At 43.6% G+C, this 26,846-nt stretch overlaps 1 protein-coding gene and 1 long non-coding RNA gene across 8 annotated transcripts in view; one reads left to right on the top strand and one right to left on the bottom strand.

The window, feature by feature from the left end:
- Positions 1–26,846, bottom strand: part of LOC113425066 (cysteine-rich protein 2) — a 216,158-nt gene that overhangs the window by 48,750 nt on the left and 140,562 nt on the right. For all 7 annotated transcript variants that reach the window (XR_015749102.1, XM_087962527.1, XM_026687048.2 and 4 more), the window contains one exon: positions 25,405–25,462. Coding sequence is in view for 6 of the 7 variants with exons in the window: in XM_087962527.1 (XP_087818653.1) it covers positions 25,405–25,462 (58 nt within the window). In the remaining variant the exon portion in view is untranslated. The remainder of the gene's footprint in view (positions 1–25,404; positions 25,463–26,846) is intronic.
- The window catches only part of LOC148131353 (uncharacterized), a 29,496-nt gene continuing 15,261 nt past the window's right edge, over positions 12,612–26,846 (top strand). The window contains exon 1 of the long non-coding RNA XR_015749104.1: positions 12,612–12,988. This is a non-coding gene — a long non-coding RNA (uncharacterized LOC148131353). The remainder of the gene's footprint in view (positions 12,989–26,846) is intronic.

Below are 26,846 nucleotides of genomic sequence, written 5' to 3'. Positions count from 1 at the left end.
AAAAACAAGTTGAGTGCAGGTATAAAATTTATGGTTGTGACCCTCTGTTGAGGTAATTCCCCGTTAGGAGAATAGGTGCATACAGGGAGGTGCATACAGGTAGTGAAAGTAATGAAGAATAATATACAAACAGCACACAGATACACTGTACAGTAAATGTAGGTTTTTACTTCCAATAAACGTTTAAGCACAGTCCAAGATAAGCAGTCCAAGTCATTCACAGGTAAGGCAGTCAGTGTTCAGTTCAGGGATAATCCAAATATCAAAGTCCAGTATCAAAAAATAGTTCAGTAACAGACTTACATCAATGATCAGTAACAGTCATTAGGAGGAACGGCAATACTCTCCAACAGAGGGAAACAGAGACTCACACTCTCTTCTGAGACTAAACAACCCCAGGTTTCTGGCTCCATCTTATGGCCATTTGCGGAACCACCCCCAATTACAGTTTTAGGATTCTCTAAAAGATAGAGTATTAAAATTTCTATCCTGGTTTATATATTTCCAACCCAAATAACAGTTAGGTGACTTATATTCCTAACACCCTCCCCCCAGACTTGGTTGGATTTTTTGCATGGAATCTTGTACATTCCTACTCTTTTACCCAAGATGCCTCTGATAAGGGGTAGCCATTCCACTTGATTAAGTATTGGAGTTGTCTCCTGTACCACCTCGAATTAAGGATTCGTTGCACGTCATAATGGATTTGGCCTCCTATGACCACAGGGTCTGGGGGCTCATGAGGTAGAGGTCTCAGGGTCGATCCAACCATGGGTTTTAAGAGGTTACTATGGAATACTGGGTGTATTTTCCCTAACAATCAGGGCAATTTCAATTGCACCGTGACTGGGTTGATAATCTTTACTATGGGGAATGGTCCCATAAACTTTGGCCCCAGTTTCTTGTTAGTGAGTTTTAACCTCAGAGGTAAACTTTCTCCCCCAACTGGAATGAGAAGTGAACCTTATCCCCTAACTGGAATGGTCGTTGCGATGCTCAGTATTTATCTGCCTGTTTCTTATAGCATTGACATCCAATCAGTCAGGCTGACTGATGAGGAGGGATCCCTTGGATACTCAGGCATTGGGATGAAGTCCATACCGCTCACTATTCTGAAAGGGATTAGTCCCGAGCTGCTGTGAACAGCATTATTGTATGCAACCTCTGCGAAAGGCAAGAAGTCCACCCAATTGGACTGCTGATAATTCATGTAGCACCTCAAGTATTGCTCCACCATGGCATTCAGTCTCTCTGCCCCCCTCCCATTGGTGCTCGGATGAAAGGCCGAGCTAAGATCCTGGGACGACCCAGTAGACCACAGGAACTCCTTCCAGAACTTAGCCGTGAACTGGATCCCTTGGTCTGAGATAATTCTTTGTGGTACTCCATGCAGGTGGTAGATGTGCTTCAGGAACAGCTTGGCTAATTGGTGAGCTGAGGGTAGTCTGCTGCACAGTATGAAGTGCGCCTGTTTGGAGAATAAGCAAGTCCAGATCATTGTGTTCCCCCCATTTTTCGGAAACTCCACTATGAAGTCCTTTGCGATCTCCTCCCATGGCCTCGTCAGCTCTGCTACCATTTGTAGCAGTCTGGGGGGTTCCTGGTCATTTTTTCATTGCGGCACAGATGGTGCAACTTTTCACATAACTGTCCACAACTTTCTTTATGCCTGGCCACCAGAATTGCCTCCGTGCTAAGTGTAAAGTCTTTAAGAACCTGAAGTGGCCTGTCGGTTTGGCGTCGTGGCTCTTGTGGAGGACTAGGATGCGTAGGGATTCTGGGAGATAGAGTTTCATCCCCTTCCACGCTAGATCATCTCTTTTTGTCAAGATGTGTTGATAGTCCTGGAACCAGGGGTCTGCTAGCAGTTCACTGAGTTTCGTGGTTAGGTCACTTGTGGGTTGGTCTTGCCAGTCGCGGTGTTGTCTGGTGGTTACTTGGGCAGCTATTTGGGTAGAGGGGATGATGGCATTCATGACCTCCTCCTGTTCACATTTACACCAGGGCATGCATCAGCCAGAAAGTTCCTCCCCCCTTGGATGTATTTTAGCACAAAGTCGAATCGGTTGAAGTATTGAGCCCAGCGCAATAGTGATAGTTTTCACAGGGTCCTAAGGGCCTCCAGATTTTTATGGTCGGTCCAGACTTTGAACAGTCTCTGCCCCACTTCCAGCAGGTGGTGCCAGGTTTGCACTGCCCATCTCACTATGAAAGCCTCTTTTTCCCATGCAGACCATCACCTCTCTGTGTCCGTGAGCTTAGGGGAGTGTAGATGCAGGGTTGTAGGCTTCTTTGGTTATTTCTTTGGAGTAACACTGGTCCAACTGCCACGTCGCTGGCATCCACTTGAATGATGAAGGGTTGTTCAGGGTCAGGATGCTTTAGCACTGGTTCTTTCACAAACAGTTCTTTCAGTGTTTCAAATGCTTTTCGGCAGGTTAGGTCCCACTGTAGGGGTTGTCCTGGGCGGGATTTCGTTCCTGGGCTTGCTGTATTTAGGAGGTCCCTCAGGGGTTTGGCAATCCTCGCAACGGAGGGGATGAACTACCGGTTAGAAGTTTGTGAACCCCAAGAAGCTTTGTAGCTGTCTTGGGTGCGAGGGGGCTGCCAGCCTAGAAAGGCTTGTACTTTGGCTGGGTCCATCACTATGCCCTCATTTGAGACTCAGTAACCCAGGTAGACTAACTGGTTAAATTCGCATTTCGACAGTTTGACGTACAGGTTTGCCACTAGAAGTGTTTTCAGTACCTGGCGGATTAGGGATATATAGTCGTCCATGGTCTCAGTGTAGATGAGAATATCATACAGGCAGACAAGGACCTCTTTATAGAGGTGCTTGTGTAGTACCTTGTTTATTAACTGCATGAACACCACCAGGGGGGTCCTGTAGTCCGCAAGGCATGACTTTGAATTGGAAGCTCCCTAGGGGGCAGTTGAACGCTGTTTTCTATACATCTCCCTCCCTGATGCGGACTCGGTAGTATGCTTCTCTGAAGTCTAATTTGGTAAAGACCTTCCCCTTGGCCAGGTGAGATAGCATGTCCTTCATGAGCGGGAAGGGGTATAGATTGTGTACACACAGACCATTTATAGTCCACGCATAATTTCATGGTCCCATCTTTTTTCTCTTTGAACAGGACTGGGGCTATGACCCATGGCTTGGCTGGCTCAATGTATCCTCTTGCTAGGTTTTTGTCTATGTATTTGTGCATTTCTTGCATTTCCCGGGGCATCAGGTAGCTTTGCTCTGGGGATGATTTCTATAGCGCAGTCTGTCTCACGGTGGGGAGGTAGGACGTTGCACTCAGTCTCGCTGAACACCTCCATGAGGTCCTGATATTCCCTCGGGATCTGTTTGGCCTCTGGGGTTTTGTCGTAGGTGGCTGCTAGTTGTTCAGGTGGGCTCTCTGGGAGGGTTCCCTGCATGGGCGGTGCTTCTATTTGCTGATGAGGAGGGGGTTGGGGTCTCCTTGCTATCCTCAGTCTGCGGTGGCCCCCTACCACCAGATAGTCGGGCCCCACTTTTCTAGCCAGGAGAGTCCCAGTATGACTGCATCTGTCACTTTGGGGGCCACTACGAATTGTTTCTCAGTGATCTGCTAGCTCTAATCTCACTAGTTTGGTTAAGTGAGTGGCATGGGCCCCTCCCAATAGGGACCCATCGACCTGTTCAAACCGGATCGGGTGGGCCAACCTTTTTGCTCTAATTCCCAGTTTCAGGACTGTGGTCAGGTTGATCAGACATATAGTGCAGCCTGAGTCGGGGCTTGGAAAGTCCCGAGTCCCTGTTTTTGTGGCTATGAGTTGTAGTGGGAAGACAAAAGGGGAGACCAGTCCACTCATCATTGGGTCATTTTTGCCCTCGTCCTTGCTGTCATAGGAATCCGGCGACTGGTCATTGTAGCCTGGGGTTTTTCCCCCCTTCAGCTGGGTGGGGAGCAGTGGTGGGATTCAATTTTTTTTACTACCAGTGGGCGTGGCTTGGTGGGCATGGCACAGGAAGGTTACTGCAAAATCCCATTCCCTCCCCACCCCACTAACCTGCTTTCCAGCTCCGTTCTGCCATGCAGGGCAAAAAAAGAAGACCCAGCTGACCAGCTGGGACTCAGGAGGCAGAGAATAGATGGGGGATGGGCCAGTCAGAGGTGGTATTTGCCGGTTCTCTGAACGACTGAAAATTTCCACTACCAGTTCTCCAGAACTGGTCAGAACCTGCTGAATACCATCTCTGGTGGGGAGAGACCTCTGCAGCCTGAAGGGCCTTGTGGGGCACGTTGGTGGCACATCTGGGGCCTCGTTCTGGTTGTGCCTTGGGCAGTGACTCTGGCTTTGGTTTCAGAGCTGGGGTTGCGCACACCATTGCCATGTGGCCCATTCCTCTGCATCTGTAGCATTTAATTGAGCTTCGTGGGATGGTTTTGGGGACAGTTGTGCTGTGGTCAGCTGGGTGGTCTCTGGTCTGGTTGATCTCTCTGCTTGGTGTCCTGATGTCTCATGTCGTTGATGCGTAATCCCCCATTGACTTTTATGGCCACTCAGAACAACTCAGAGAGTCTGTTCAGGATGTCTCGATAGGCGGTTCCTTGGCCAATTTGCTTCTCCAGGCTTGTTCTGAAAAAATGGACCAGCATCTGCTCAGGCAAAAGGGGTAGCTTCCCACTTATTTTCCTGAATTCATGGATGTGTTCCTTGATGAGCCGCCCTCCCTGCTTTAGACTGATGAGCTCATCTTCTGCGTACGGGTCCTCCTCTGCCTCCTCAAATGTGGCCTCTATATCCTGCAGTTGGGAGCCCTTCTCTTGTGGAGGATTGCTAGCCGTCCTCTGGCTTCTCCCTCTAGCTCCTCAGAAATGGTATTCACCATGGCTCTGGGGGATGGGTCCATAGTGTTCTTGGTGGATCTCATCTGAGTCAAGGAATAGAGCTAGCTGGTCTGGGTGCCCATCAAATATTTTCCTGAACCGGGGTGGATCGTTGAGCACTATTCCCCCTTCCTCCTGTCGCCCTCCATAAGCCTGAGCTTGAGGTGGCTGGCCTTCTTCCCCAGCTCCACTTTGTAGAGAGGGAGGGGGCTACCTTCTGTGTGGGGAAGGCACTGGCTGCAGCTTCGGACTACTCTTTCTTCTGGTGGGTGGAGAAGGAGGGCTGTGATCTTGCCTGCTTCTCCTCACTTCAAAGTGATGGAAGCAAAAGAATAAGTGATTTCAAGGTCTGCTAGCTTTGCAGAGCAAAACTGGAACAGAATTGATGCAAATTTATGGAATGATTCACTTAGTAACGGTGATCCATTTAGTGATGGTAATTCAGTGATGGTGTCAGCATTCAGGGAGGAGAAGCTGAAAAAGATATGAAGCAAGAGAAGGTTGGAGCAGTCAATACCATGCAGGTCAGAGTGATGGAACAAAGGGATTTCACCTGACAGGTATTCTGCTAAAAAAGTTAAGGTGTATAATGTATGGTATGATCCAAGAAGCTATAAGGAAGTATTGGCATTACCTAAAATTGAACAAGTAAAGTGGAAAGAAGCCATGGATAAGGAAATCAAATCCATGGGAGAACATGAAGTATTCCCATCTATGACTTTGCCACAGGGTGAAGGGGGTATATAAAAAGAAAGTACTACCCAATAATGAGATATAATATAAAGCAAGGTTAGTGGCACAAGGTTTTTCACAGATGAAAAATGTGCACTATGATGAGGTATTCGCACCAAGTGTAAAGAGTGAAAGCATCAAACTGGCACTAGTGTTGGCAGTGGCACATGGCCATAAAATTCGGCATTTTGACATAATCATTGCATTCCTCAATGCAGAATTATAGGAAAAAATTTACATGGTTCAAGCACCAGGGTATGAAAGTAAAAAGCCTAACATGAACATTGAACAAGGCCATTTATGGGCTGAAGCAGTCAGCCAGGAATTGGAATATATGAATTGGAATATATACTGCATTGAAGGGTCTTGGGTTCAAGAGTTGCAAGGCTGATGGTTGCATATACACTGGAAAGTTACAAGGTGGGGATTGTCAACTATTAGCATTTATGGATGATCTTTGTTTCATTGCAAAGGATATCACAGGTAAAAGAATTTGCTAATAAGTTGGAGAAGAAATTTGAATTAAAGAATTTGGAAGAAATAAAAAAATACCTCAGTGTAGAGATACAAAAGACTGAGAAGGAACATTGGCTTCCCTGAATGTTAATTTTCTGTCTATGTGGAGTGAGTCCAGATAGGATGGGGTTAACCCTGCTTAAACCAGTTGGATTGAGTCTGCTCAAATTCAAGTTCCGCCCCTTTGCTGAAGCCAGTTTTCGACGAAGCATCAAGGCAGACGAAACGTGATTCCACTAGTGTATATAAACAGTCACACATTAATGCCCACCCCAGACCAGACGAACCAGGGTGGGGCTGGACTCACTCCACATAGACAGAAAATTAGCATTCAGGTAAGCCAATGTTCCTTTTCCTGCCTATGTTTACATGAGTCCAGATAGGATGGGATAGCCTGCTAATTCCAGGGAGGGCAATAGTCTGGTCCTACTTACATTAGTGTTCATGTACACTTTGCAGGACTCTTCTGCTGAAAGTGGCATCCGCCACAGCGAAGGCATCAATGCAATAATGGTGGATAAAAGTAGATGGAGAAGACCAGGTGGCCGCTCTGCAAATTTCCTCAATGGGGGCTTGGGTAGCCCAGGCCGCTGTTGTTGCTGCTCTCCTGGTGGAATGTGCTGTCACTCCTCTTGGAATCGGAAGAGCCGAAGTGTGGTAAGCCTTAGCAATGCAGGCCCTAATCCACCTGCCCCCCCGTCGTTGGCGACACCTTCAACCCCAGGGGGGCGTGCATAAGTACACCAACGTGTCTACCGTCCCTGTCCTATTGTTTCTTTTATTTTTCTTATATGTATCCATGTATTCATAATTATGTTTTTACTTATACCTATTATCTTGTAAGCAATTGACAAACCAAATAAAAAAAATAAAAATAAAAATAAAAAAGTGGGTTCAAATGATACAAACAGGGCCTCCATCCTGTGGAATGGAAGGGTCCTCTGGATGTAAGTCTTCAAAGCCCTCCGTACATCCAGAGTGTGCCATGATCGCTCGAGAGAGTGGGAAGGAGTAGGACAAAAATTGGGAAGGATAAGTTCCTGTGCTCTATAAAATCTGGAATTGATTTTAGGTATAAAGGAGAGATCCAACTGCAACACCACTCTGCATGGAAGACACACAAGCCCTCCTTGACAGAAAGAGCGGCTAACTCTGAAATCCTCCTAGCCGAGGTAATGGCTATGAGGAATGCCACCTTGAGAGAGGAAATACAAGGTTATGGATTTAAGTGGTTCAAAAGGTGGAGACATTAAGGCTTTTAGAACTTTGGGAAGGTCCCAAGTGGGAAATCTGTGAACCACTAGTGGACTTATGTTGGAAGCCCCTTTTAAAAATTTACGAATGGTCAGATTGAGAGACAGGGAACCTTTACGATGCAAAAACAAAATTGAGGAAAGGGCTGCTACCTGTCTATGCAAGGTATTAGCGGAGAGTCCCTTGTTGAGACCCTCCTGCAAAAAGTCCAAAATATTGGCCACAGAAGCCGAAATGGGGGAAATCTTGGATTTCAAACACTACTGGCAGAAAGCTTTCCAAGTGGCTTGGTAAATTCTGTTAGTGGAAGGCCTTCTGGCTGCTAGGATGGCCTGGATGGCCTTCTCAGAAATCTTTTGCTTCCTCAGCGCACTCCACTCAACCGCCATGTGGTCAGTTAGAACCACTGGGGTGTGAGACTTCTCCTTGGAGAAGAGAGACTTTGAGAGGAGGGATTCTCCAAGGTGTGGAGCACGAGAGGTTCACCAGGTCCGCGAACCAAGGATGTCTGGGCCAGTATGGAGCTAATAACAATACCTCCTCCTCTTCCTGCAAGATCTTCCGAATCACCGCTGGTAACAACAGAAGAGGAGGGAAGGCATACAGCAGCCCCCAAGGCCAATGGCACCTCAGGGCATTGGTCCCTTCTACTCCCTGGTGCGCGAACCTGGTAAAGAATCTGGGAAGTTGGGCATTGGTCGGAGAGGCGAACAGGTCCACCACTGGAAGTCCAAATATCTGAATCAGCTCCTGAAATAGAAGAGGGGGAATACTCCACTCTCAGGGGTCAATTTTTGCTCTACTTAGCCAATCAGCTTGTGTATTATCTCCCCGGAGATGTGTTCTGCCCCTAATAGAAAGCAGATTCTTTTCTGCCCAAAGTCCCAGACACTCAGCCTCTAACATAAGAGCTTGGGATCTGGTACCTCCCTGTCTATTAATGTGACCCTTGGTGGTGGTATTGTCCATCAAGACAAGGACACAGGAGTGAAATATGTGTGACCTAAATTGTTTAAGAGCAAATCTGACTGCTCTTAATTCTAGTCAATTAATACTCTTCCCTTTTTCTATTGGAGACCACAGGCCCTGCGCCAAATTCAAGTCTAGATGGTCTCCCCAGCCAGAGACTGGCATCCATGGTGATGACTATATGGGAAGGTTCTTTGAATGGTTGTCCAGCATGTAAGGCTGGAGAAGACCACCACAACAATGATCTCTTGATTGACGTAGGGACAGAAACCCTGATAGCCGAATGACTTCTGCCAGCCTTTTGATGAGGCAAAAGGAACCATTGAAGCTTTCTGAAGCCTGTCCCAAGGCACAATGGAGATGGTAGACATCATTTTCCCTAATAGTTTGGATAGAGAAGCTAGGGTGGAAGAATGAGCCTTCACAATCTCCCCAATCATAGAATGCAGACTGTCTATCCTCTCTTGTGAGAGAAAAACTTTTCAAGAAAGTGTATGTTAGCCCCCAAATGCAATAAAGTTGTGGAAGGAGAAAAATGGCTTTTCTTCTTATTTATGGAAAATCCATGGTCTTGCAACATGTCCCTTAGGGCATGGTTCTTAGAAGTAGACTGGATTAAAATGTCACCTAAGTAACATTGAACCCTAATGGGGATATTCCTCAAACGGGCTGCCAGGGCTGCCAAGATTTTTGTAAAAACCCTGGACACAGAAGACAAGCCAAAGGACATGGCCCTGTATTGGAAATGTTTGCCTTGGTAAGTGAAACGTAAGTATTGCCTATGTGACTGACAAATTCTGATATGAAGATAAGCTTCAGTTAGATCTATAGAAATGAGGAAGTCACCCTCCCTGACCCCAGCCAAGATAGTCTGTAGTGAATGCATCCTGAAATGCTTGTACAAAACAAATTTATTGAGCCTTTTAAGATCTAAGATCCCATCCCCCAGAAGATTTAGGTACCACAAACAGACGGGAATAGAATCCCTTGCGGTGTTGGTTAATGGGGACCTTTTGTATGGCCCTGATATCTAACAGGTGTTGAATTGCTTGTTCCACCAACTGTCTACGAGAGGGTATTCTGGAGACTAAACAAGGTACAAAAGATCTGGGAGGGGATCGAAATTCGAGGGATAGACCCTGTCTAACAGTTTGTAACACCCAAGCATCGGATGTGGTAGTTTCCCATTGGGCAGCAAAATGGGATTTTGCCCCCAATGGGAGGACTACTGCTATCTTTATTGGGAGCGTCTGAAGAAGTGACTTCCTCTCCCGCGAAAGGGCCGCTTGCCTGAATACTGTGGTCTGTCACGGGCTGCTCTGTCCTGAGGGCGTTCTTGCCGGTAGTAGGGTTGCCTCTGGGACCCCTGAGCCCCTGAAGTGCCCTCTCCTCTGTAAGAGAATCTACAGTTAGAAGGAGCAGCCCTAAAACTGGAGCGTCGATTTAGAGAAGGAAGATAATTCTTCTTGTCCCTGGTTTCATCCAGGTGTGGCTCCAGAACCTCACCAAACAGTTTGTCCCCTTTTATGGGAGAAGAGGCCACCTTCCACTTGTGCTGAATGTTTGCCTACCAACTCTTCAGCCAAAACATTCTACAGGCAGCTATGGATGTGGCGATGGCCTTGGAGGCAAACCTGGCACTATTCAAAGTAGCGTCTGCAGTGAATTCTGCAGCTGTGACCACAAAGAGAAAAGAAAACCCTCCCTCTGCTGCCACCGCTGCTTTCGCCCCTCTCTTAAACCCTGCCATCTCCCTGGTGTCCTGTTTGCAGTCCTGCCCCCCTGTTACATGTCTATCAGGAGCACCTGAGTCCAGCTTCTGAAGTCCTTTGGGGCACCGGGTGTAAAACCGCATCCGGCCGGCCACTCCTTTGTCTCAAGAGGAGATTCCTGGTTCCTTGTGCTGCCATGTTTTTTCTTCTCCTGTGGACGGTGGAGGGTTTCATGTATTTGTGGTGTGGGTCCCTGTCACAAAATCAGAGCTTTTTGGCAAGGCTTCTTGTATTTTATGTTATTGGCTCATTGCAGGCTGATAAATATAATAGTTGGGGTAGAGAGGTTGTTGAGAGAAAGAGAAATTGTAATATAATGGCAAAATAGTTCCATTTTATTATACTGGTTGGAGAGTGGCTTCTAATCAAGAAATGCAAAACAGTAAATGTTTCCCACTCCTAATCAAAGTGACAGTACCTGAGGCAATAAGCAGTAGAAATTCAACAGTACAGAATGAACCATTTTATGTGACACCTCACTGTTGATACTTAGAGACAATTTTGCCTGTTAGCGGAGAGAAGCAGCCGGAGTCACTCTCATCTCTTGAGAGCCCGGCCAAAGTTTCCTGCACCACTGTCAGCCAAAATTCAAATTAGTGGTCCACGGGATTTAAAATTATGAGTTTGGTGGTCCCTGAGGTCCAAAAGGTTGGCGACCCCTGGTCCAGACCAGACATAGCTTGTGAAGTAAGCATTTTGAATCGCTTTACTGCTGCACCAATGTAATTGCATTGGACGGGTGTAAAAAGGATTCTCAGGTATTTGAAGGGAACTGTGAATTTGGGTCTTCAAATACAGGTATCTGATTAATATTAAGGTAATTTGGATTTATGTCTATTCCAATCATGAAGGGAGGACTGTCAGAATATTCATGAACTGGAATAGACATGGCAACAAGGTCAGCCAATGTATAGGCATAGCAACTAATCAGCCAATGAGGGCTGTTTGGGAGCTGAAACAGCTTGGAGCCTGGACATGGTTTAGGCTTAGCTTAAGTGCCCTGTATAGAGGAGGTTCTTTTTAGGTCTGAGTTCTGAAGCTGCAAACAAGTCTATCTGCTGAACAGAAACTTACTAACAATCTCTCCTCTCTACCATGTTGGAAGAATCTGCTGTTGATATTGTAAATTTACTTCATGTATTATTATGTATATAAAAAAGTTAATGAATCCTACTGAATCAGTTATCTGTGTGTGCTTTCTGGATTTGATTTTCTGCAACAAACTCTGACAGTGTATGTGTAGGGGACATTGAGAATAGTTTTTCAGCCCCCTATCCAATCCTGCTGTGTCCCCAAAACCTTCTCCACACCCAGTCACCCATCATGCACTTACCATTTGAAGAACTCTAGATATTTGGACCTCAGGAGGGCAGGCTACTCCATCTTTCAACATCCGTGGGCTGCATGGCTGCATCCTGGAAGCAGCTGCCATTTTTAGAGTGGCCATAATTCTTGCGTTGCACAAAATGGCAGCTCCTTACAGGATGCAAGCACATGCCCCAGGGATGGAGTGATATACTCCACTTCTCTAATGTGGTCTCCACAGTGCTCCAAAAAGATCCAGAGCTTTTTGCAGTGCTGCGGAGATCAGATTAGGAAAGCAGGATGAACTGCTTCATGCCTGGGCCCTCCTGCCTGTGGCTGCTCAGAAAATGGAGGCTGCTTCTAGAGTTGGAAGGGACCTTAGAGGTCTTCTAGTCCTAAAGTAGGAGATCTTATACTATTTCAAACAAATCATTGTCCAATCTCTTCTTAAAATCCTCCAGTGTTGGAATGCCCACAACTTCTGGAAGTAAATTCCACCAATTAATTGTTCTGTCAGGAAATTTCACCTTTGTTCCAGGTTGGTTTTCTCTTTGATTAGTTTCCATCCATTGCTTCTTGTCCTGAATTCAGGTGCTTTGGAGAATAGGTTGATCCCTTCTCTTCTTTGTAGCAGCCCTTTGATATTGAAACACTGCTATCATATCACCTCAATCCCTTTTTTTAGCAATATACCGCTTTAAATGCTTTACAGCCCTCTCTAAGAGGTTTACAGAGTCTGTATATTGCCCCCAACAATTTGGATCCTTATTTTACCCACCTCTGGAGGATGGAAGGCTAAGTCAACCTTGAGCCTGGTGAGATTCTAATTGCCAAATTCGTTATTTGTGTTATATGTGAAAATTACATATTGTGAGTTACACCTGAGAAAATGAAGAACAGAAGGGAATCCATGTTTATCCAATATTTGAACTATGCCATGATTACTGGACAGTTATTTAACTATACCTAATAAACATGTTATCTTTTGTAACTTGTTATGTTCTAAAGTAAGAGTCAGGTTTTGGGCAAGAACAGAAGCCTGTAATTTCTTGGTTTACAGATATATGTGAGAGATACAGGGTTATCCTGACCCATGAGAACGAGGTAGTTTCCCAGAGATGATGTGTTGGGCAGAGCTAGAGGTGAAATTGAGGAAAGCCCCTAAAAACACTGAAAGAGCATAACAGGAAGAATTATGTAATCCTCTGAATGTGATATTCTATAAAAGCAATAATCATTTTGGGGACTTCATCTCCTAATGAATGGAGATGGGGTCCTATTCTGATATTTGCAATTTTCTGAACAAAGCTTTTTACAGTTCTTTGGTTGTCAAGTCTATTTTTTTTTTGGGGGGGCGTTTATCACAATTGGCAAAGCCAGAGCCAGGAGCAAGACTTTTTTCTTCTGACGGATGATGGATTTTGAAGGCTGCAAGGCGCCCCCACTGTTTTCAGTGGATTGTCAATTTGATGGATCTCTCGACTGGGAGGGAAATCGCTCTTAGCAACCTGTTGACAGATGACCTGTAACCTGACAAAGGCTGACAAACAACCCAGGCACTGGTGCACCAGGATACAGGTGAGCTAGCTCTTATAGTTTGTTTATATTGTGTTGCAACACTGTTAAATTTGTTTAAGGGTTGTTTAAATCACTGGGTGGAAAGGATTTTTTCTAAGCTTGTAAGTGTATGTTAGTAGTGTATGTCTTCGTATGCTGTGTGCGGCATAGGTTTGTGTGCCTATTGTATTGCATTATCATTTCCTCTGTTCCATTTCCTCTGCTGGGAGAGACAGTTTTACTGTTTTTAAATGGGGTCGTATTTTTCTAAGATAGCTGCTGTAGAGTTACCATCCATTCCTCCTTCCTCTCCCTCGGATGAATTGCTCAAACAGTGGGGAGAGCTTACTGAATATACAAAACACTTAAATAAAGTGACAATGATAGAGCTTTGTACTGGGATGTGGCCAACTTTTGTGCTAATATCCCCAAATTATAGGTGGAGTAAATTTGGTGAGTCAGATCCTTATTGGGTTAAAGCATTGAGAAAGATTCTTGTTAAAAAGAAGTTACAAATGCAGTTGATGTATGTGGAGCCCTGGCTGCACATCCAATGGACGGATCCTTTCCCTTTTACAAACAAGAGACTTTTATATGCTGAGGAGGAAGGAAAGTGGGATCCACTTGAATATTCCATCTGCCCGAGACCTCCCCATATAATGTACAGGATATGGCAGCTGCTGCTCCAGTAGTGGGGGATGTGGCAGACAGAGCTGAAGGAAGTGATTTTTCGGCAATGACACAATATAGAGAGCTAAAAAGGGAATTAGATTCTATTGAAGATGCTGCTGGAACTCAGCCAGCTTCTTCTTTAGGAGCTTTACTAGATCTAGAGCTAGAAAGGAAAATAAATTACATCCACTAAGGGTCTTACAGATGCGGGCGTTCCCATGAATGTGCCTCTTACTTCCTCTGAGTTAAGTAATTATAAAATGAATATGCTATCTTTGCAATCTGATCCAATAAGGTTATTTGAATCTTTGGATTTATTTCTTGGCCCTAATATCTATACTTTTGTGGAATTGCAACATATTTTGGGTTATTTGTTTACTCCAGAGGAAAGGGTTCAGATAAGGAAGGCTGCAATGCCATATTGGGATAAAACCCAGATAGGGTTGCAGAACCCCCCTGCAGCTGAGACCACGTTTCCTTTGGTTGATCCTAGTTAGAATAATAATAATTCTGAACATTAGAGTACAGATGGAAGATCTTAAGATAATTATTGTTCAAGGTGTATGTACTGCAGTTCCACAAGGACGCAATCTGATTAAGGCTTCTGAAGTAGGCCAGCTGAAGGATGAGCCGCTGGCTAAGTTTTTGAATAGAATCAAGGAGAGTTTGAATAAGTATTCTGGTCTTGCTCTGGAGACACCAGCATATAATTCTTTGGTGAAAGTAGTTTGTGACAAAGGCGTGGCTGGATGTTAAACGTAAACTACAGAAGCTAGTTAGCTGGGCTGATGTTGACATCTCCATTTTATTGCAAGAGTCGCAGAAAGTTTTTGTAAATTGTGACGAACAGCAGACTAGACATAAGAGCCAGATGATGGTTTCCACATTCAAGGCAGTTATGAAGCCTGAAACTAAAATGGAAGGAGCTGGTAGAGGTAGAGATAGAAGGGTTGGAGCACCATCTACTGGGGATAGATGGAAGCGTCCTGGACAAGGTAGAGGGTTTCTTCCTTGGAACAAATATAGGGTGATTGGAGGAAACAAAAAGTGTTTTGCTTGTGGCAAGAAAGGGCATTTTGTTAGAAATTGCCCGGACAAGCTAAGAACCCAGAGAAGGGAGCAGAGATTGTATACCCTAATTGAAGGGGGGGTCGAGGGCTCGTTTCTCGGATCCCACCAAGAGCCCTTGGTAAACCTGAAAGTGGGACCAGAAGAAGAGGATTGTGTTTTCTTAATAGATACTGGTGCAGCTAGAACTTCATTGTGTAGATTACCTAAAGGTGTTAGTTACACAGATAGGGAAAACTTTAGTGATATCTGGTGTAAAGGGAGAACCATTTAATGTTTCTGTTGTTGAGAATATGTGTTTAAAAGGAGGACAATATGAAATAAAACTGGGTGTTTTATTGATACCTGAAGCAGTTTGGGCCGGGACTCAACAGCTTGCCTTTCCTCTCCCCACCCTTGCTTCCCCCTTAGGAAAGCAAGGTTGGGAAGTGTGGTTGACCGCCATCCGATTGCCATGGCCTCAGGTTGCCCTGTGCCCACCTCCTGCCTGTCTGAATGACCACCTTGACCTATCGATAGATCCGCCTCTGCCCCCAGCTCGTCTCGACCACTTCAGCAACCGATAAGCACAGTCGGGTGCCCCCTCGGGGAAGCGGGCCTGGGAAAGGTGGTCAGCCAGGGCCTCACCTGCAGCCTGCCCCTTGTACAGCACCTTTAAACTTTGTGCGCTTCACAAATGGGGAGGAGGAGACACCAGCGCCATTGCCGCCGGTGCCTCATATGTGAAGCACGCTAAGTTTAAAGGTGCCGTGCAGCATGAGGCTGCTTGCAGCGAGATAAATGGGGGGGTGAGATGCTGCACAGCACCTTTGAGGTTAGCGCACTTCACAAATGAGGTGACAGCAGCAATGACGCTGGAATCCCCTTCTCATTTGTGAAATGCGCTAAGTTTAAAAGTGCTGGGCAGCGCGAGGGTGCTTGCAGCAAAAGAAATATGAGGGGGAGATGTGCTGCAAGCACTGTTGAGCTTAGCATGCTTCACAAATGAGGCGGTGATGGGAATGGCCCTGGAATCCCCTTCCCATTTGTGAAATGCACTAAGTTTAAAGATGCCGCTCAGCACAAGGCTGCTCATGGCAAGATAAATATGGGGGGGAGAGGTGCGCTGTGCAGCACCTTTAAGCTTAGCTCATTTCACAAATGAGAAGGGGATTCCAGTGCCATTGCTGCCACTGCCTCATTTATGATGTGTGCTAAGCTCAAAGGTGCTGTGCAGCACATCTCCCCTTGTATTTCTCTCACTGCAAGCAGCCTCGTGCTGCGTAGCACCTTTAAACAATGGCTCTGGAATCCCCTTATTTGTGAAATGCGCTAAGTTTAAAGGTGCCGCACAGCACAAGGTTGCTCGCGGTGAAAGAAATATGGAGGGGAGAGGCATGCTGCACAGCACCTTTAAGCTTAATGCACTTCACAAATGAGGCAGTGATGGCAATGGTGCTGAAATCCCCTTCTCATTTGTGAAATGCGCTAAGTTTAAAGGTGCTGCGTAGTGCGAGGCTGCTTGCAGCGAGAGAAATATGGGGTGGGGAGAGGTGCACTGCACAGCACCTTTGAATTTAGCGCGCTTTGCAAATGGCGCTTAATTTGTGAAGCTAAATTTGGTGCTGCGTGAGGCTACTCAAGGTGAGATGAGAGGAATATTGTGGGGGGCGACTTTTCTCCCGAGACACTGACACTGCTGCTCTTGCCATGGAGGAGTGAGAGAGATGAGAAATAGAGAGAGGGAGAAAGAAAGAGAAAACTATACTCAGAGGTGGTATTCAGCAGGTTCTGATGAGTTCTGGAGAACTGTAGCAGAAATTTTGAGTAGTTTGGGGAACCAGCAAATACTACCTCTGACTGGCCCCATCTCCATCTATTCCTGCCTCCTGAGTCCAAGCTGATTGGCTGGGTCTCTTTTTGTTGCTCTGCACAGGTGAACAGAGCTGGAAAGCAGGTTAGTGGGGTGGGGTGGGAATGGAGATTTTACAGTATCCTTCCCCTGCCATGCCCACCAAGCCACGCCACAGAACCAGTAGTAAAACTTTTTAAATCCCACCACTCACTATACTACCATAAGTATTCCAGAAGCAACATGCTCCCTTCCAGTTTCCACAGCCCCAACCAATCTACCACGCAACAGGAGCAGAAATTTCATCCACGCAAAAGCTGCATGACAGGAATAGGAAATTAAGTCTTCAAGTTCCTGTATACTGTTTCTCGCCATCATTGAGCCTCAACAAACCAATGTTCTTCCCCCCCCCCCTTTGGGATAATTGTGTTATTCACATGGCTTACCTTCAAAACATGCTATGAATATATTAAAGATGGCATAAATGAAGGACGTTACCAGGATTTTTAAAAGATAAAAAAATTTAAAAAAAATTAAAGGTAAAGCGCACACACCCACCTCCCCAATTCATCAACTCAACAGAAATACAGATGTATAGGATGAAGAGAGAGATACTGTATAAGAAACTGATACCCTGTATTCATTTGCTTGGTTAACAATATTTGCAATCTATTCACTTCCAAAACACAGGCAGCTAACAACAAATACAAAGTAAATGAAAACCATGCAAAATGAGTAGTATACCATAAAGAAAAATAAATAAATCTGTTTGTAAAACTCATATTTAAGCCTATCACAATATATCCAAATCTATATCACCAGAAGAAGACCCAGCTCAAGATATTTTCCTGCCCCAGGGTGGAGCTGGCGTTGCGACGATACGGCATGCGATCTTGGAGGTCTGAGATCGCTGCCAATATCTTTGCTCCTGGATGATCCTATTGGATCTAAACCGTCCTGAAGAGATGGTGAAAGTGAAGAGCGCATCCTGTTGATCCCAGGTACACCGCAAAGTCCCTGGTAGATCCAGGAGAAGCTCTTCTTGCCAGTGGCAAAGAGGCAGCCACTAAAGCTGCTGAAGTTGGGACAGCTCCGAAACGGAAGAGAACAGAAAGAGAAAGTGTGCCAGTTTGGTGAGAACTTTTTCTTTATTCTAAGATCTGAAAGGACACCCTAAGGAAAAGAAAGAATCTGTAAAAGTTTTGACAGAAGTGATTAAGCAGCGATTTTAAATAGGAATGTCAAAGTAATGTTTTTTCCTCATTGCTGGATTTTCTATACATGATCTTATATTTTGAAACTGGACTGGTTTTTTCTTTTTTATCTATTTTTTTTCCTCCTTTTTGATTTTGTAACTATTTTAGGCTAGAGACTCCCTTTTAGTTATTTCTTTTTTTAAAATATCTTTTTCTTTTTTTTATTAATTCTTATTGCATTTTGCTTGGAAGAGGGGGAAAGTGAAAGCAAAGAAACTTTGTTAACACTGCCAACTAGAGGCTTGGAAATATTCTATTTCTCTTGTGACCAGACAAAGCTGAGAAAGAAAGAACGGAGACTTTTTTTTCAAGGACATTGCTATTTGATAAGATAGAGGGAAGAGCATGGGAGAGTATTATTGCAGGTGCTCTTCTGGGTTTCTATCAACAGCTGGAGTCTGGGGTTGAAGTTTATAGGAAAAGAAAAGGTGATAAGTTTCTGGAGAAGAGTGTTATAACAAGAGCCTTGGATAACTAAACAAAGTGCAGTGTGTTTTCTTGTTTTTTCCTAAGCTGTGCTACCCCTCCTCAACAGTTTACTTTTTGAAATAGCTATTTGGACTTTTAGTTCTTTGGAACTTGTCTTTGCTTTTTTTTTCTTTATGCTTGTCTTTGGAAGTTAATTTTTTACGTTTGTTTTTTATTTTAAAAGAAAAGTTTTAGTAGTAATGATTCCCTTCCTTTTCTTTTTAAGGGAGTAGCCTTTTTTTCTTTTTCTCTTTTTGCCTTTCTGGTACTTTTGTTTGTCCATCTACCTCCAATACTGGTTTTTTCTTTCTTTTTATCTTCCTGGCTTTTTTTCTTTTTCTCTTATGCAGTCTTTTATATTTGAGACCTCTTAATTGGATTAAGATGTTGAAGAACCCGAAGAATTTTTCTTTTTTTTTTTAGCTTTTTATTTTTCACTTTTCCGTCTTTTTTAGGATTTTACAACTTTTTCTCCTTTGTGTATGTTTATGTTTTTTTCCTTCATTTTTGAATTTTCATTGTTATCTAACTAATCGGTTGGATTAAGGTATACAAGAACCTGAAGAAATTCTCTTTTCTTTTTTATTATTATTACTATTTGGCTTATTTTTCCCTACTATTTTTATTTGGAATCGCAATTGGTTACTTCACAATTGGATTAAGGTCTAGAAAAACCTGAAGATTTTGAATTGTTTGAAATGAGTAGGAAATTAACAGCTACCAGTTCTTCAACTTCTACTTCCTCCTCTCCACCATCTGGAGGACAACGTTCAATACAGACAATGTTAAGGCAAGAGAAAGAACAAGAAAAAGAAAAAGTGACCCTGCAGATGATTATGCAAGGAATTCAAAACATTCAAACAAGATCAGAGAATATTGAAAAGAGAATAGAGAACATTGAACAGGGAAAACCGATGAAAAAGTGGAGAACATCCAATAAATGATGATGAAGTATGATGAGAGACTACTAAAAATTGAAGAAGAAGATAAACAAAGAGATAAGAAGATTGGAGACATTGATACCAGATTAACTGTGGTTGAACAAGATAAAAGTGGTATGCTGAGATGGGAGATGGACAGATCAGAATTTTATCTCAGATTCCAAAACATAGAGGAAGAAAAAGGACAAAATCTAGCTGAGATAATGATAGAAATATTGGCTGAAGCTTTGGAAATAACTGAAGAGAAGATGATGGATGGAATAGATGAGGTTTATCAAGTCTTCACAAGATACGCAATGAGAAATAGCCTACCAAGAGAAGTTCACATCAGATTTACAAAGAAAGCCATTAAAACGCAAATATTGCAAGTGGCAAGAGAGAAAACATTGAAATATAAAGACAAGGAGATTGTGGTTTTGAAACAAGTACCCAGAAGAGTGAGACAGATGAGGAGAGAAGAGATTACCGATTCTTGACCAAATTGATACTCAAAAAAGAGGTGAGTTATAGATGGCTGATTCCAGAAGGTTTAATGTTCACATGGCAAGCACAGAGATACAGAATTGATTCAATTGAGAAAGCTGAATCATTTTATACAGAATTTTTCAGAGGGAAAGAGGAAGAGGCAGAAAAAGAAATCTCACTAATTGAATTCCAAGAGGACTGCCAAATGACGACTGAAAAACAGGAAGGTGCAGTAGGTGGAAAGGAAGAAGCCAAAGGACAACGTGAACCAAGATCCACGAGAGCTGCCAAACCTAATTATAAAATATAACCATGGAAGAGAAAAAAATGATTACAATTAATATAAATGGACTTAATTCAGCCGTTAAAAGAAGGAAAACTTTCCATAAATTAGAGAAACAAAAATTTGATATAATCTGCATACAAGAAGTACATATTAAAAAGCAATATGAACAGCCAAAACTAGGGAAAATATTTACCTCCTTGACACAATGCAAGAAAAGAGGAGTGGTTTTATATATTAAAGAGACCATCCCAGCGAAACTGATTTATACTGATGACGACAGAAGAATACTAATGGTGGAAATAATGGATAATAATACGAAAACACTCCTGATTGCAATCTATGCCCCGAATGATAAACAAGAAGAATTTTATAAAAAATTACATATCAAAATAATTGAACTGGACTATGCTAATATAGTTATGATGGGAGATTTTAATGGAATTGTAGATAATAAACTGGACTACACAGCACAGAAAACAACAAAGCAAAACAGAAAGACTCTCCCTAAATCTTTTTTTAAAATGATAGATGAAATAAATTTAAAAGATACATGGAGAGAAAGAAATGCTAAAACTAAACAATACACCTTCTACTGAAATAGACACTTATCATGGTCCAGAATAAATATGATATGGATGTCAACAGAATTGTTAACTAATATTCAAGAAATAAATATTGAAACAAGTACTTGGGAAGATCACAATCCAATGACAATTAAATGGAAAGGACAAAGAAGAAGATCTAGATGGACACTAAATAATACTATTTTAAAGGAAAAAGACTTCACACAGTGGATGGAGAAAGAATTGGCTTTTTTCTTCAGAGAAAACAAAAAAGAAGATACATCAATCCAGAATGTATGGGATACAATGAAGGCATATGCCAGAGGCTTGATAATAGACTATACAAGGAAAAGAAACACCATGAAAAGATTAGCCTCTAAGGCATTAGAGGATGAGTATAAAGGACTTGAAAAAGAGTTACAGAAAATGCCACAGAAAAAGGACATTAAGTTAAAAATGGATATAACTAAACATAAAATGGGTCTAATAGAAAAAGAAGAATTAGCACAGAAAATTAGAGGTGCTAAACAGAATTACTTTGAAGATGCAAATAAACCAGGTAGATGGTTAGCATATAAATTGAGAAAGGAGAAAGAATCAAGGAAAATATTGCAATTAATAGATGATCAAGGCCAAGTTTGCTATGGTAGTAAAGAGAAGAAGGAAATCATTTGAGACTATTATGGGAAACTATACACACAAGAGAATATTGATGAGGAAAGAGTCAAACAGTACCTACAGAATGCTAAGTTACCCCAGATACCTAAAGAGACTGAAACAATGTTAGAAAGCAATATAACGATGATGGAGTTAACTGAAGCACTCAAGAAGCAAAATGATGGAAAGGCACCAGGCCCAGATGGACTTCCGGCAGAATTTTACAAAACATTACAAGAATCATTGAATCTTCCACTGCTAGAAGTTATGAATGAAGTTATGTTAAAGAAGAGGATACCTAAATCATGGTCAGAAGCTTATATTACACTTGTTCCAAAAGAGGAGCCTGATCCATTACAAATCAAGAACTATAGACCTATTTCCCTACTAAACACAGATTATAAATTTTTTGTTTCAATATTGGCAGAAAGACTTAAAAAATACTTAAATAATTTTATTCATCCTGATCAAAATGGATTTCTGCCAAAGAGACAAATTAAAGACAATATGAGAGTAATCTTGGACACTTTGGAATATTACGAGGCACATCCTGAAAAACAAATGGCTTTGCTAGAAAATTTATTCAAGCAATAGAAGCTATATATCATAAGCAAACAGCAAAGGTAATGATAGAATCTATCGATATAAGAAAAGGAACAAGACAAGGGTGCCCACTGTCACCTCTGTTGTTTGTGTTAACTTTGGAAGTGCTAAATAGAAATATTAGAGATGAAAAGAATATAAAAGGGATGAAAATTAAAAAGGAAGAATTTAAGTTGCAAGCATTTGCAGATGATCTGGTTTTTATTTTAGAAGACCCACTAGAAACAGCATCAAAATTGATAGAAAAGATAGAGACATATGGAAAGGTGGCTGGTTTGAAAATAAATAAAGATAAGACAAAGATCTTGACAAAGAATATGCTATCTAGACAAAAGGAAGAACTGGCAGACCTATTGAAAATTCAGGTCACGAATAAGATCAAGTACTTGGGGATATACTTGACAGCAAGATGCAGTACACTAAAAGAGAATAATTATATCAAACTTAAACAGCAGATAGCGCTAGATTTGGTGAAATGGGAAAATTTACAACTGTCATTAATAGGGAGAATCTCAACAATCAAGATGAATATATTACCCAGAATTTTATATTTGTTTCAAACAATTCCAATTAGGCTTGGAAAAGACTATTTTGAAGATTTAAATAAAATTGTGTTGAAATATATATGGCAAGGTAAGAAAGCGAGAATAAAGTTAAAACTTTTGCAAGATGCTAGAATAAGAGGAGGATTTGGTTTGCCTAATTGGGAGTTGTATTACCAAGCTACAAATTTGATGTGGGTTAAGGAATGGATAACATTAAGGAATACTAGATTGTTGACATTAGAAGGACATGATCTGTTGTTGGGGTGGCATGCTCTTCTATGGTATAAAGGAACTAAAACACAGGGGTACTTTAGAACAGTGGTCCCCAACCTTTTTTGTGCCAGGGACCAGTTTCACTCAGAAACACTTTTTCAAGGACCGGGGGGGGGGGTGTCCGAGTTTGGTGGTTTGCTTGCAGACGTTTCATTATCTGCTTAGGTAACATCTGATGTTGTTACCTAGTCGGGTAATAAAACATCTGCCAGCAAACCACCAAGTTCAGGGAACGCCAATGCCTCCTCATTGCAACCCTGAGTGACAGATAGTCCCTGCAGGACGGCTGAGAAGCCTCGCCTCTCGGCCCTGCCTTCATCAGCCCCATCCCTCAGGTGTCTCCCTCCCTCCCTCAGCCTCATCCCTCAGGTGTCTGCCTCGTTCCTCTCTCAGTCGCTCTCTCACTCCTCCACCAGCCCAGGAAGAAACTGCTTCAAAGAAGCCAGCAGGGTGGCTTTTCCTGTCGGTGCAGCTTCCCCAAAGCGCCCGTTCACCCCCACCCCGCCGCCCACGGTTCAATCCTCCATTCTGCCTGCCTGCCTTCGTTTCTGGTGGTTTCGGAGCGCAGCTTCTCCGAAGCGCCCGTTCACCCCCGCCCCGCCCCGCCCCGCCGCCCGCGGTTCAATCCAGTGCTCCGTTCTGCCTGCCTGCCTTCGTTTCTGGTGGTTTCGGATCCTCCGAGCGCCTGTTCACCCCCGCCCTGCCCGCCCGGTTCAATCCAGTGCTCCGTTCTGCCTCCTGCCTGCCTGCCTTGGTTTCTGGTAGTTTGGAGCAGCTCGCTGAGAAAAAGAGGCAAATAGTTATTATTCTCAGCCGAAGCTGCTCCGAAACTACCAGAAACGAAGGCAGGCAGGCAGGCAGAACGGAGCACTGGATTGAACCTGGATTGATTGGCGGCGGGGTGGGGGTGAAACGGGCGCTTCGGAGGAGCTGCGCCGACAGGAAAAGCCACCACCCCCCGGCTTCTTTGAAGCAGTTTCTTCCTGGGCTGGTGGAGGAGCGAGAGAGCGACTGAGAGAGGAATGAGGCGGGAGGAAGCCGAAGCCACTGAGCCAGAGAGCAGGACAGGCTTCGGTTGCTTCCTCCCTCCCCTTCTCTCATTTGTGTCCTTGATCCCCGATCCCAGCAGCATTCACCGAAGGCGAAGAAAGCCGCCATTTTTTTTTTCCTTTGCGGCCCGGTACAGAGTGCTCCACGGACCGGTACCGGTCCGCGGCCCGGTGGTTGGGGACCCCTGCTTTAGAAGACATTATATACGGGAGTCTCTGTGGTTAAACTGGGAGAAGATTAAAAGACAATGTTATTTGGAAATTCCAGTCTGGCTATCGACTATTGAAGCATTTTCTTATCCTATAATATACAAAAAGGAACAAACAGATATGGTGAAATATTGAATGAAAAGGGTGAACTTAAATCTATGCAAAAACTAGAGGAACAAGGTATAAAGATGAATTGGTTTTCATATGCGCAAATACATTCAAGGTATGATAAAGATTCTAAAACAGAAGGTTTCTATGATAAATTGACTGATTTAGATAAGATTTTGACAGGTACTGATGAAAAGGTGATTAAAAAATTGTATGGATATTTATTAGAAATTAAACTAGAAGACTTTCAACACTATCAACATGATATCCTTCGATGAGAGAGAGAGAGAGAGATGGGTGGGAGGCAGTGGTGGTATTCTACTGGTTCGGTCCAGTTCTGGCGAGCTGGTAGCAGCAATGAGCAGTGAAGACCGAACCGGTTCTCTCAGCCGTTCTGCTGTTGGGCCCACCCACCTGTCCAGGCTCCCATACTCACCTTTATCCGCTAAATTTGAAGCGCACCTGCTTTGTGCGGCACAGAATAGTGCCGCGCGGCAGCTGTTGAAGAGTCCGGAATCATGCAGGCTTGCTGGAGGTGAGTTAGAACACCTCTGCGCCTGCGCAAACGCCTCTGTGCCTGCGCAAAGTGCATGTTTGGCATGTGCGTGAATGCAAAGTGTGCGCATGAGCGCAAAGCGTGCCCACCAAGCCACATCCACTGAACCGGTGGCAAAAGTATTTGAATCCCACCACTGGTGGGAGGAGATGAGAGAGAGAGAGAGAAAGAAAAAGATAGATGTGAGAGAGAGAGATGAGATAGAGAGACAGAAAGAGAGAGAGAGAGAGATACCTGTTTAAAAGAAAATAGAAAAATGGCTCTGAGTGTTTAAGGTTGCAGACCCCTGAGTTAGGCAAACACCATAGTCATTAAGTGAACCTTGTGGTCATTAAGCGAACACTGTGGTTAAACAAGTCCATTTTTCCCAATGGGCATTTTTAACCAGAAACCAGAAGGAAATGTTGGAAACTGGCAAAAAACATAAAAACCTCAATCACATGACTGTGTGGGAGGTTGTAACTGGTCATAAGTGTGTGTGTGTGTGTGTGCATGGCTGTCAAAACTCCAAAAACAGGTCAAGTAGCTCTGGGAAGGTCAGTTGTAAATTAGAACAGTTGCTAAGCAACTGGCCATTAAGCGAGGACCACTTGTATTTGGTTTGTCACCAGGCGACGCTCACCCAGTCACATGACAAAGCACACCCACCAGGCTACGCCCACCCAGTTTGAATCCCACCCCTGGCCCCAACTCTTTTGTAACATGGTTCCCAGCATAAACTTCAAAGCTTATGTCCTCACCCCAACCAAGGTTTTGTTATCTCTGCTCTAAATCTGCTAAGCCTGAATTGTCAAATACAAGACTATATTTTAATTCCAACAGAAGAGGTAAGTGGTAATAAACAAGCCAACTGGCTTTTCAATATTTAAACTGTCCATCACTTCACCTTTTGGTCCAAATAGGATCCCATAGCATGGTTTGTGGCAATATGGCTGTCCATCATGCTAGAAGAAAAAAAATACAAGATGAAAACATTAGTGTAAGTCATGAGATTAGCCCCCTTTCTGCTAAATTCAATGCACTGTTAACTTTTGAACAAAACAAATGGTTTTTGTTACCATCAATATTTTCAATCACTTTATACCTCAAAGAACATTAAATATAAATCACCTAGTTTATATAAAGAGTTTATATATAGCAAGTACCCAAAATAAAACAAACTTCTTAGCCCCTAGTACCTTGATGGCGAACCTATGGCACACATGCCAGAGGTGACACACAAGCCCTCTCTCTGGGCATGTGAGCTGTTGCCTCAGCTTAGCTGTGCTGTGTATGCGCACCTGAGCCTCCCGCTGGCAAGCTGGTCTTTGGGTCTGCCGCCCATGTGCAAGAGGTGGGCTATGCAGGGGTCGCGTGCATATGCAGGGGGTGGGACATGCCAGGGGGCGGGTGCACACACGGGGGTTGTGCAGCATGTGCAAAGTTCACTCATGTGTACATGCGTAGGGGCGGGGCGCGCATGTGCAGGGTTGTGCAATATGCATGGGGTGCACATTCAGGGGCCATGTGTGCATGTGCAGGGGCGGGGGCTTGCTCAGGGGGTTGCACAAACATGCGGGGGGGTGGCGCATGCTTGGGGTAGGGCACATTTGTGGGGGTTGCGGGGGGTTGTGTGCACATCTGCAGGGGGTCACGCATGGATGGGGGAAGGTGGCACACATGCATGCATGCATGCATGGGGGCAGGGTGCATGTGCAGGACATGCGCAAGTTACATTTGCAGGACATGCGTGCATAGACGTGCGTTGGGCACTTGGTGCCGAAAAGGTTAGCCATCACTGCCCTAGTATCTCTCATACTAAAATATTGACATTTTTTTATTTCAAGGCAATTGCAGCATAAGACTGCTGCCTCAGTTCTAGCATGCACAAGAATAAAACTGCAAGCCTTTGACCTAATTAAAAGTTATGTCCATTAATGGTAAGTAGTACATATTGTGCCTGATTGCAAAAACATCTTTTGGATCCCAAATCTCACTGATTGTCAATGCAGAACAATGATCTCTCTGTACCTAGGGAGACGTTTAGTCTTCATTGCTTATACTTTTGGCATACAGTTTCCTTGCAGCAGGAAAATAAATGCTATTTATTGATTTTCTAATAGAATCACTCAGAGTTGGAAATTCTTCAGAAGTCATCTGATATAAATCTGGTGCAGGAAATGTTAAATAAGTTTGGAACAGGTTAGGCAGGGATATGATTGCATTAAAAATTATTACAGAAAATTGTTGTGAGAAAGGTGACAAAAAAGGAGAAGAGAGTATGTACAGGAACATGGTGCTAGAAGCCAAAATCTCTGTTGTGTATAAGTCTGTGGTAGCTCTGTGTGT

Source organism: Notechis scutatus, chromosome 3 (assembly GCF_049901735.1).
Source record: "Notechis scutatus isolate UNSWTSFEM ecotype Mainland chromosome 3, rNotScu1.2, whole genome shotgun sequence".
NCBI lineage: Eukaryota > Metazoa > Chordata > Lepidosauria > Squamata > Elapidae > Notechis > Notechis scutatus.
Note: the sequence above shows the minus strand (reverse complement) of the source record. Positions and strands in the feature narration are given on the sequence as shown.